The following is a 12,506-nucleotide window of genomic DNA, read 5'->3' as shown; positions in this document are numbered from 1 at the left end:
ATATCATACACTGTTGTAGAAACAGACCGTTTGGCTAGATTAGAGTGCCTCAGTATGCCTAAACAACTAAGAAAGCTACATTTCCAAGACAAAATCAATTATGACATTTAATATTCATCTTCCAATTTATGATTTACTTAAGTATTCATGTCAGCAAAGCAGGTTTTTTTTCTATTGGGTACAGCAATTAAAGTTGAACCCTTTCATCAAGCACAAATGACATTATTGGACAGTTTGGCAATGTTCTATCTGCAGGAATACACTGTCAGTTCTAAATATGAAATGACTGCCATGACAGATAAAAAACACGTTCAGGTCTTGTTGTTGTTGTTGTGATGTGCATGTTAGCTAAATTTACTCTTGCATCCATTTATCTCCCACTTGTTGGAAGCATAAAAAAATACCGTATTCCATTCTGCTCAACTTTCTCTCCGATTCGTTTGAAGTTGAGTCGGACCCTGCAAGGTGTTCGCTTTGAGAGCTGAGCAGAATATAAATCACTGCGGTCCGTGGCTCCTGGCAGCATCCTTAAGCGTTAGTTCTGCAAAAAAAAGTAGGGCTAAGAGGTGTGTGCTGCATTTAGATGAGGTGGCTGAATGTCACTGTATACAGGATGTGTTCGAGACGGTGTTACTCTGATCTCGTATAAGTAGAGAGCACAGTTAAGAGCAAGGTCATTTTACAACAAGCTTCATTTCCCAACTTTGTAGCGCTTGATGAATGGCCACGTTGTCTTTTACTCCATGTTGTTAGTTAAGTTTATCTCCCTTTGTTTCCATTGTCCCTCACAGCACAGTGGTTAAATAATTCAGAAGAACAAGAGCTGAAAGCTACATTTCCTTAGGTTCATCCATTTTCTATACCTGTTTAATTCTGTTCAAGGGCACAGAGGGCTGCAGTCTATCCCAGCATGTGTAGGGCAAAAAGGCAGAGTCTATCCTGGACAGGTCACCAGTCCTGTCGACCGCAGGGCCAACAGGCAAAATCATTCACACTGATGGAACAATTCAGAGTGCTCTGTTCATCCTCATCCTCTGTTTCTTTAGTTGTCCTCCAGATTGTTTTAAACTAAACAGAAAGGACCAAAGCTGAGAGTCGAACACAAATGTAACCGAAGCCGTTTTGCCACTCACAATGATATCTTCAACAATAGATTCCTTAATTTATCTGTATTTCAGTTTCCAGTTTGTCGTAGGTCTCTCAGGGTTTGGGTTCTCTCCCCATAACTGCAGAAAGATTACATTCAATTTCCTCTATTCCCTCCATTTCTGTCCACTGACTCTCCTCCCAGTTTAATGAGTGTCCCTCTGTGTAGGAGTGGACTATCATGAAGATGGAGTACCACAGCACCTCACCATCTCCAGAAATCCCGCCCGTTAGAATAGACTGAAACGAATGGCCCCAGACACCGATTGATTGGCCGATGAAAGAGTGTCCTGCCCTCCTGTCCACAGGCATTATTTACAGGAGAAGCATGTACATCATGTGTTGAGACGCAGTTACAGGCTGTAAATGCTGTATACAGAGTTTTGTGCTATATTACAACTAAGGCGGGGGAAAAATGTAGGTTCTAAGTGATAAAGGTGATGCTCAGAGTTAATGGCTTTGAAAACTCACCGGGCAGCTGCAGCAACGTCATGTTGGCATACCTATTGTTTGCTGCTCACATTAATAATAACAGTCTCGACATGTATAGCTGGGTGATATCTACATAATGAGTTGAAACGTTTTCTTTTCAGGCGCTCCTTGATTCTCTTTAATGAAGGCTAAAAGTGTTTAAGAGGCATATTTTCTTCCTTCTACCTCCACAGATCAGTCCAAACAGCATCGCCGCCAGAGATGGACGCATCCGAGAGGGGGATCGCATTTTACAGGTACAGCAGGGCGCTCTCCCTCACTGGCCCCTTTCCGCCCCAGCTTTCATTAGATTCAATATAAAAAAAACCCTGCTTTTATTTTGTCACACTCAACCACTGTCTCCCAGCACGAGTGCCCATTCATTTTTAATGGCAGCACATTAAAGGGGGAACTCTGCCCCGCTGTGACTGTTAGAGGGGGAGAACTGCCCCCCTGGCTGTTTTAGTTACCGACTCAGCACCAACAGGGGTTTTTAAGAGTTCTGGTTCAGGATGACGCTGTGCTGCAGCTCTCTGCCTCCTGTGGGATAGCTGAGAGGCTATGACTGTTATTAGCCCCTAACTTCATCTTCAGGCCTGAGATTAAGAGGAATTCTGCTCCCAACAAGGAGCAGCAGTTGTCAGGGTTGATGGCTGTATAGTGTTGCCTCTGTCTGTAAGGTGGGTAATTATGTTTTTTTTTAAGTAATACCCTCTAATTTTAATGGCATTTATAACGTTATTAAATTGTTATGACAAACGATTGCCCATTCTGGAGACAGAGCAACATTAGCATTTATTTGGAGCAGTGTGTTTAGCCACCTGGTGAATACGAGTCTAATATTCACTGTATTTTAAGCTATGTTTTGGTCACCACCATCTCTTGAGGGAAATATAAGGCTATTTAGCTTGCTAGATGCTAACCATTTTCAACACATAGCATAGCACTCTTCCCTACCTTCCCAGGTCCATCAGAGCCTTTTCACCGCACACAGTTGCCTGCTGCTGCTGGAAACATGAGTGATGAGGGTGGAGTTTGCAGGTCCAGAAAACCAGTAGAGCTTGGTGGAACAGCAGAGTTGGGTGATGAGGGTCTGTGGGTTTGTCACTACAACATCCTTCAGATTACACATTATTTGATCTATTGCTAATATAAAGACTATTGATTAGTGTAGCTTTAGCTGCAGATTAGCAATTGAAAGGAGTGTACTGGGATTGGTCATTTTATCAACACAAATAGGCAATGAACTATTCTAACATAAGTGAAGAGCTATACATTGAGGAGCACAGTAGTATGCTATGGAGAGAATGTATTTTAATCAATACAGTAGAACAAGAGGGGAAACAGGATGTGCAAGTGATTATTTGATGCGTGGGGCAGATGCATAAGCACTGTTTAATTCTAATTGTCTACCGGTGTCTACCATGTGTTGTGTGACTGATTTGAGCCAGGGGAGAGTGTGTGTGTGTGCGTGTGTTTCTGAGGCAGACCAGTACTCTGGCACTATTATCCACCAGTGACAGGGCCATTACTCTGCCTGCAAAAAGATGGACGCCCCCTGTCAGTGGGCAGTTAATTGTACGGCGAGATGCATGTGCGCTGCCGGATACTTTGGTGAACACAACAGCTCTGTCGGCCCTCGGCCACTGTCCCATTCATAATCACTGCTGGGTCCTGCTTCATATTAGAAAGCATCATAGACTGTTTACAATTTCCCCGGGAAAAAAGGCATTGTTGTGCTGCTCCACTTTTATTGTGGTACTTTGTTTTTCTTTAGGGTCTTTGTATTGGAGAAAATTAATTCCGCCCCTGTGTGTGTGGATATATGTGCCTGTGTTCAAATATTTTCATTTGTGCATACAATACATGTTTGCTCGCTTGTATCCGACTTAATAGTGAGTGTGCTAATCGTGTTTGTATGTCATCCTCAGATTAATGGCCAAGATGTACAAGACAGAGAGGAAGCAATGGCTGCACTCTCCAATGACGAGAGTAAGAACATCGTCCTGCTGGTTGCCAGACCTGAGATGCAGGTTAGAAATTACCACACTGATATACTGTATCTTAACACCTACTGTTGGCCTAGCATGGGTAAAGAAAGAACAGGAAGCACAGATTACAGCCCTGAAGGTTCGTCATTTACATTATATTTGCTCAGAGTAAACCTTTGCAATCTGGGGTAGCCAACCCTCCCCTCCACCAAAACCACTCCAAGTGGAAGCCACCACTGAGACACCTCATCATGTTTTATTTTTATGTAGCGCCACTGTAATTGACTTCCAACGGTAAGCCATAAAAGCTAATGGCATGCTAATGTGGAGTGAGTTCAGGCCCAAGGCCGATGGCGAATAAGTGAAGGGACTCTGCCGCAGTGCAGATGAGCTAGGAGCAGTAGTAGACTCTTTGTAATTAAATGTGTCCCTCAGTAGTAAATTTGATGTCTCCAGATATGGATCCCATTTGGCTCACATCGAGGAGACAAACAGATGATGGATGGTTTGGAGCAAATAGGTCAAAGGTGGCAGTCTTATGTCTATTAAATTGTATTGGCTTGATTTTAAGATTAGAATGTATGTTTTAAAGATGAGGGGTGAGGTTTTGTTGGTTATGACATAGGGAGCAGCATATCAGTCAAACGCCACATCATATTGATGCTAGCTGTGCCTTATTTCAAAACCATGCCTGCTGGGTTTTTTTTTGGGGGGGGGGGGGGGGGGGGGTGTTATCTGTTAGAAAATCCCATTTGGAACACCTAACTAAAGTATTTGTTTTCAGACATCATGTAGCCCCAAGCTTTAGCTCTTGACAAATAACACCAGCCCCTTTCTCTCTCTCTCTCTCTCTGTCTCTCTCTCTCTCTCTCTCTCTCTCTCCATATGCTTTACTTCTTTATTCACCATTAGCTGGAGGAGGCCTGGCTGGATGATGAGCACAGCGAGTTCCTGGAGCAGCTGAAGATGGAAATGTTAGAGGAACAACAGAGAGAGGAGATGGAATTGGCTGCCCGAGAGGAGGAGCAGGAGAATGAGCAGGTCAGACAGTAGCAAAGCATGCTTTGCTTAAGTGGATTAGCGAGTCAATAGCAAAGCATTGTTATCTGGCTTCAAGAAACTCTGAACTTGGGCTCCATTTGCTCTGTTCAGTAAGAATAGAGCCCCTAAAAACTAATGAGTCAGAAAGCAAGAGATGTAAGGTAACCTTTCCCTTAATTGACGGAACATAGTACCCAGTGTGTTATGAATACCATGCCATCAGACTGAACAATAATTGCTTTCACAGTCAATATTAACCTTAAAATGACTACAGATCCAGCTGGTGGCAGTGATGGAATCAAACTCTTCATATACTTTTTTTGAAACGGTGAAAGCAAGCTTTGCCCTTTTGAATTGATTACTACCAAAGCTCCAGAGCCCATAAATGGTATTGGGGACAGAGCCCTAAAAATAATAATTATGAATATTTATGGAAGGGGACGGTTGAACCATTTAAATTCCAAACATTAGCAATCATAACTTTCAATTCTGTTTTGTCGGGAGAATGGCATGCTACAAAAAATCCACATCAATGGAACTTCAAAGACATGGCGGGGAGGAAACGATCCCTGAAGTAAAAGAGCTGTATAATAGAGTTACACACTACAGCATATGTAATCCTTCAGGAGAATGCAGAGTAGGGTTGCACTTCTTGAACTCTTAAACGCTGTAGTTCTGAGGACTTTTTGTTGTTTTCTGTTCTCATTTCATAAAAAGCCAAATCGAGTGCCATTCAAAGTTCATTACCATATATAACATTTGTAAATATGTTTGATCAATTAAAACAAATTTGCAAGCATATACTTGCAAATTACATATGATTTGAAGTAATCAAAACAGGCTGACATACAGATAACAAGTTTCCAGCGTCTATCTAATAAATTCAAACAGCCACCGAAAATAATCTTAAAAAGCGTCCTTATGGGGGATCATTATCAGAAAGAAATCATAATGATCATAATTCTGCATGTGTTGAGTGTTCTATACGTCAGTACAAAAAGTCTGCCTATTTCAGGATTGTCTTGTTCATTATTTTCAGAGAGCAGAAGATGACAAGCCCACCTGCTCCACACTCCTCCGTCGTAAGGATAGCGTACTGAGTATAAAAGACAGAATGGAGAGCTCAGAGCATAATGTCCTGGCACACATCCAGAGACGTTTGTCCCAGTGCCTGAGAGACAATCTGGACACGCACCATATCACCGGCTCCACGCGGCTGGAGGACAAAGAGGATGAGGACGATGATGAGACGGAGGGTGATCGATTCCAGCAGCTCTTGGAGCTGAAGTGTCAGATACGCAACAGCGGCGAGTACGACCTGTTCTACAGCCACAGCAGCACCATCGAGTGCAGCATTGGGGAGCAGGGCGGCGTCCAGCATGAGCTACGAATGCTCAACGATGAGCTGCGCAGCATCGAACTAGAATGTCAGAACATCATGCAGGCCCATAACCTTCGTAAAGGCCAGCAGTCTCCCTCCGCGGGCCACACTGCACCCTCAACCAAAAACCAAAGCCTCCATCGAAGTGACCCCACAAGGGGTAAGCTGACTGACATTAATGGGAGGCTGGAGAAATCTGACAAGGACAGCTCCAGTGCCTATAACACGGCGGAAAGTTCACGAAGCACCCCTCTGGCAATGGACCGCTCCCCGGAGCACTCACTCCAGAGAATGGTCAGCCTTACCAACCAGAGGAACCTGTGCAGCGGCCTTGCCACTGGCTCTTCTCTAAGCCCAAGCCCCATCCCGGCATGCCGTGCTCCAGTCCCAGGGAAAAGAAGCAGCCCTGACCACAGCAATCCTTCTGAGTCAACAACTCAGGCTGAGGAGGAGAGCAGGGGGGAATTAAAGCCACTTGCCTCCCATATTCCTTACTTCTCTCCATCGCACAGTTCACAGCAGAGGCAGGTCAACATCCCAGCACATGCCCGCCACTACCAGAGCTACATGCAGCTGATCCAGCAGCGCTCAGCTGTGGAGTACGCTCAGAGCCAGCTCAGCCTGCTCAGTGTCTGTAAAGAGCCTCAGAGGCCCATTGATGAGCCCAAGATGGAGTGGAAGGTCAAGATCCGCAGCGACGGCACACGCTACATCACCAAGAGGCCTGTGAGAGACAAGATCCTGAGGGAGCGAGCCCTAAAGATTAAAGAAGAGCGTAGTGGGGGAATGACCACGGATGATGATGCAATGAGTGAAATGAAGATGGGGAGGTACTGGAGTAAAGAGGAAAGGAAGCAGCACCTGGTCCGAGCAAAAGAACAGAGGAAAAGGCGGGAGTTCATGCAGCGTAGTCGTCTGGAAAGCTTAAAGGAGAACCCTCAGAGCAGCAGTGAGGGACGCAAGGAGGTCAGCATTATAGAGCTCAGTCAGAAGAAGATGATGAAGAAACGCAACAAGAAGATCCTGGACAACTGGATGACCATCCAGGAGCTAATGACTCATGGCACTAAGGCCCCTGAGGGAGCCAAAGTGCACAACGCCTTCCTATCAGTCACTACTGTATAAAACAAACACACACATTCTACCCCTTGCGGTATAATATACTTGCCTCGTTCAATGTGGCGTTTTTATGAGGACAATAGGAATATTTTTCACACTTTGTAACCCAAAAAGCATTTTGTAAAGAATTTATCAGTGGTGTCATGGCATTTTCTTCATGTTTTTCAGTATGGTTTTTCACATCACTCTGCCGGGAAAAAAAAGCATTTTTCTATGAAATTATGACAATATAATTATTTTATTACTTCGCTCTTAACATTTTTATCTTTTCAATTCTATTTTCATATTTATGTTGTAACCATATACTCAGATGGTTGTATGAGCATATCAAGGAAAGTATTTTCTTTTATGTATTATGTACACACTTGCCAATTGCAACACAAAAGGAATCAGAGGGTTCTTTTGAATGCTCCTTACATTTGCAGATCGACTTTTCCTTTAAAGCTGAAATCAGTAAATCTCTCAATGTTGTCGAGAGGCAGATGATATGTTTCATGTTGGTGCTTGGACCAGTTAACCGTACACATAACAGAAGATTCTAATAGATTAAGTACATTTTACTTAAACAAAGTTAAATAAATAGGTAAGTTAAAATAAGGTACAAATTCCAGCTTTAAAAAGGGACAAATATCTTACATTCCAAATCATAGTACTGTAGAACTTGTTTATGGTAAAAGATGGACCATAACTACAGCAAGAATGTGTTTCATTCTGTAAGGAATTTGAAATTCATTCAATCACCTGAAAGAGATCAAATCCAGTGTTTCACCATACTGCCATGTCTCTTTTGGGGGAAAGACATCCTTGGGGTTTTAGATTACTGAGCATTGTAAATGTTAATATGAGCAAAAGGTTCTGGTCAATAACTCAAATAGCTTTTGCTTATGTCTTCTTTTTTTTTTATTGGCTATTTTATAAAAGAATCCGTTAAAAGTTCAATACCTCATGTTCCAGTTAAACTCTTCTATGTTGTTTCTGTAATTTGTGAAGTTGAGCCACTTCTCTTACAATAAAACAATAACTAAGTAAACAATACTTCAGAAGCTGCTACACTGACATGTCAATGGAAAAACAACTGTGTGGCCACAGGATTCATGTACTATATATATATATACACTGTACTGTATACTGTACTAAGATCCTTTGGTGTAAAGGAACACAAACGTCCCAAAATATTCGGACTCATTGCCAGTGCTGCAGCTTTGTGTGTAGCGTTTGCAGCTTTGGGTAAAAATGATTTTGTACTCAATATTTTTGGCTTCATATTTTGAGTTTTTTCTACATATTCAACAACAGAAGGACCTGCTCATAGCTTTTACACACCAGTATTTTTACATCATCAACATACACCTTTACTCAGCACAGCCTTAACAGCAAAAACTGGATCGATGATACGTTTGTGTAGCAAACTGATTTCATACACAAACAAACTGTCTCTGGATATCTCTGTGCAACAGTGAGGTATTATTCAGCCTTATTCATACATTGTATAATTTAAGTTTTTAAGCAACTGGAAAATATAAATAACATATAGCCGTTACTGCATTACGTTTGCAGTTACATTAAACACGTGTTGGGATGATTGCCACTGAGCAGGACTCAGAAACACATATGAGATCATTGGAAAACTAAACTGGTGAAATGAATGGGTTGCATTTATCAACAGACTTCATAGTCCAGTTACATGTACAGAATACTCATTCTAAATGCCCCATTTTTAACTGAAATATTGTAAATTTTACATTTTAAACCGATCCCTGTATTTGTTTTGAGTCAATGTCAATGGTCTAATTTCGAGTAATGCGTAGTTGGCACATTTGTAGCCGGGTAAAATGTGTGATGATGGTGATCTTTGCAAAAGAAATAATAAATTATTGTTTTTTGGTAAAACATCGCTCAGGATCATGTTTTTTTTATTTGTTATATAGACATTTGTGGAAAACCAGAATCTACTTCCAATGTGCAGTTGAACTGTGTAGGAAAGCTGAATGATGAACCTCGACCATAAACTTTACACGACACTAAACCCAGCAGATTTCAGCACATAAATATTGTAATTAAGTTAGTTTTCTTAGTTTTCTTTCACATTTGTTTATCATTTGACCTGTGAAGCGGCTGGTGTGAACAGTGTGAAGTTTAGCAACAGTCTGTGCTGTTCTTCTGAGGGACAATGGATAAAGAAGAGAGAGTCACTGGGGTAAAGACCAGTCTGGTGAAATAACACAAAATTACTTGTTCACTGAACAAACGTTCACCACAGATATCTCCTTAAGAGTGACGTTTTTCTTCTCCCCTCTGTGAGTTTGTTAAGTGATTCAACAGAAGGAGATTTCAATTAAAAGCACCTTCCACTTGGATGGCTTTGTGTTCATTAAAATGTACCAACCACTTAATCATTGCTATGGCCTTGTCATATGCAGGGGAGAGCTGCTGGGATACTCCAGTCTCCGTATTATCTGAAGTTGTCAGTGTGCTATAGCTGAAATTGGAGTGTCACGGATACGCCACTGCCTGAAGACTGTTCTGTACTTCTGTGTTTCCATTTCACTGAAAACTCGGTTCCTTTTTATATTTGATCAGTTTCTTTAATGAAACAAGTCTTTCTCCTGTTTTCTTTTGAGTACAAATTGTTCTTAGTTTCCCAAAGGCATTATGTCTTGTGTTTTTGTAGCCAAGCATTTATTTTCACTCTTCTGTGTTTGTAATATTTTCACATTTCACAAACTGGCCTTTGAAGGACTCCATCCAACTCCTTACAAGACAAAAAGGCCATTGTTCAGGCTGTGTATAACTATGAAAGCACTTTCTACCAACACACACTGCCTCATTTACATACAATACTGTTTTATAATTCCAAGGAGTCACATCTAGCGTGACTCTAAGGTTGTGCTCTATGTCAATGCTTCTATTTCCATAAAAAGTCTGTGGCACTTAAAAGCATCTCTAATTATACAGCGACCAAACATTAACAGCCAAGTTGGTATTGAACTTGCCTCCTGCCGTCCCCCTGAGCCCATTTGCTGTCCCCTCATTTATTAATTCTCTCAGTCTGTATAGACAGAGACCATTTAAATGCCAATGAAAAGCCACAGAAGAAAAAGCGGTGTGAGTGGTACCAACTAACGCCTGAACTAGCCCGAGTACTCGCTAACTAATTAAGTTCATCCCTGAGCCCCTGATAGACCCAGTCAGGTGTAATTAAAATCGAGCCTGTGACAGCCGTGGCATTTGTCAGCGCTACCCAGCAGTTCAAATACCAGTACTGACAGAAATGTCAAACAGATAGCAGTGGCTCATCTCCTCTTCAGCGCGCCACACAAACACAAGCACATTGCCTCAGTTATAAATGTTTGCCGATAACCTTTAGGATTCCCTGAACAGCAAAAACGACAAATTCTCTCCCATTATTCATCCCATATTTATTGACATGCTGATCCACTTGACATGTGATGGTGCTATCTACTTCATAGTGCCTCCTCTCCCTCCTAATCTCAGAGGCTTGTAACAAACTGGTAATTGCCTCGGATCATGCGTCTCTCGATGTCACTTTGGAAATTGATGGCAGCTTTGATCTTTGATATCGTAACTGCTGTGTTGTAATAATTGGCCCTATCGTGCCAGATGTAGCGGTGTGTATGCGGGTGATATGGACGGACTGCTTCTGCTGAGCCAGCTGTTCTGAATTTATATGCCTTAATCAAGCAGAAGACCATAACGAGTCCGTTGATAGGGAATTATGGGGCATGGAATCACTTAACACCTCCTACTATGCTTCATCCTTAAGGGAATAGGGGACGTCTGTACAAAATCCCACTGCTGTCCATCCAATAGGTGAGATATTTCAGTCTGGACCAAAGTAGGGGAGCAGCCAACTAAGCAACGCGCCGACTGCCGTTCTTACAGCCAACGCTACCTCCATGGCTAAAAAAGAAAGAACAATGTTAAAAACGTGTCTGTGAGAGAGACCTTTGGACTTAAATGTTAAACATATTAAAAATGCACAGTGGTGACATTTTTGCTCAGATATTCTTTCTTTACATGTAATATGAACTTTGGAGATTCTAGGCTGCAGACGCGTGGGAAGCAATGGCGTGTGTTGATCACTTCAGACTCCTCGTATTGCAGTGCTTGAAAAGTTTCACTAATGCCTGCAGTGGTTGAAAACACTTCGAGGGCCTCTGCACTTTTAGTTATGCTTAGTTCACTCTTCATTTCCAGCATCACAAAACTGTGCTGAAAAACCTGGTTCATAGCCAAGTGTTTACAGCCGCCTGTGAATATAACACGAACGTTATACAAGTTAATAGTTTTAAGGATTAGTTTGAAAGTCTAATCTTCTGTTGTCTCACTATTTGCTTCATCAAAACTCTGAATATCTCTGCTGGATATGTTTTTATGTCATTATTGGCAGAGATCTTTTATTGCTTCTGTGAACCATTCAGACTTTTTTTCTTTCCACACCCCCTGCTTTATGTGTCATTTGTTGTTTCATGTTCACCCCAACCAAATGCATTAGGGGACCTATTCAGCAAAAACCTGTGAATATTTCAGAGCATAATTAGAGCTCTAATTATAATTCATTATTCGTAAAATGGGTAAACCAAACTGCAATACTACTGCAAAGGTTCCAAACATGGATCACAATTAGAATATATATATATATGATGTTCCCAAAATCATATTGTGTTACTGTTAGCCCAAAACAGGGATAGGCTGGTGTAATATTTTAGATATAGCAGATTTTAAGAGCTGTGTAACACCCACTGGTGGATACATAATCTTTCAGCAACATTCAGCTCAGAATATTACTCAAGTTATGCAACAGGTGTACTGCAGTGTATTCAAACAACCAAACAAAAATGTAGCACGGCTTCAAATGACTACTACTTCACTATTCAGTCACTTAAATACCGCTCGGCTTTAACTTGGGGTCAATGCAAGTCCTCAGGTCTTTTGACTGTCGCTGCCCACTCGGCCATACACACGTATTACCTTTCGCAGTTCTTAGATGCTAGTATTTAGTGAGAACCCAAAATCATATCCACCAAAATGTTTTGAAAGAATTCTGCAGGAATTACGCCTCCCCAATTAAAACTAGTAAACCGACTCTCACCCTGGTGTTTTTATTAACCTCCCAGGTGGAAATGATTGACAAGTTTAGTCAACCATGCAAAAATGTTGGATACAAATGTAACACTTGCCCCTTTGCACATTCATTTTCTATGAATCCCATTAACTTTCCCCGTAAAGTTTCTATTTTCCTTATTCATGAGCTGTGGATCAGAGTCCGTATCCAATAGAAATTACAAATGTGATTCTGAGTCTGTGATTGCCTCGCTGAGCTTGAGAGTTAATAA

At 41.7% G+C, this 12,506-nt stretch overlaps 1 protein-coding gene across 1 annotated transcript in view; it reads left to right on the top strand.

Annotated features, from left to right (window-relative positions):
* The window catches only part of LOC306699195 (PDZ domain-containing RING finger protein 4), a gene marked incomplete at both ends in the record, with an annotated part of 45,586 nt that extends 38,431 nt beyond the window's left edge, over positions 1-7,155 (top strand). Inside the window, 4 exons of the mRNA XM_079163726.1 lie at positions 1,812-1,874; positions 3,549-3,650; positions 4,521-4,649; positions 5,689-7,155. Coding sequence (XP_079019852.1) covers positions 1,812-1,874; positions 3,549-3,650; positions 4,521-4,649; positions 5,689-7,155 — 1,761 coding nt within the window. The remainder of the gene's footprint in view (positions 1-1,811; positions 1,875-3,548; positions 3,651-4,520; positions 4,650-5,688) is intronic.
* Between the last annotated feature and the right edge of the window lie 5,351 nt (positions 7,156-12,506).

The sequence above is a fragment of the Pholis gunnellus genome (genome assembly GCF_910591455.1).
Source record: "Pholis gunnellus genome assembly, chromosome: 7".
NCBI lineage: Eukaryota > Metazoa > Chordata > Actinopteri > Perciformes > Pholidae > Pholis > Pholis gunnellus.
The sequence above is the reverse complement of the archived record's forward strand: the minus strand, read 5'-3'. Positions and strand labels throughout refer to the sequence as shown.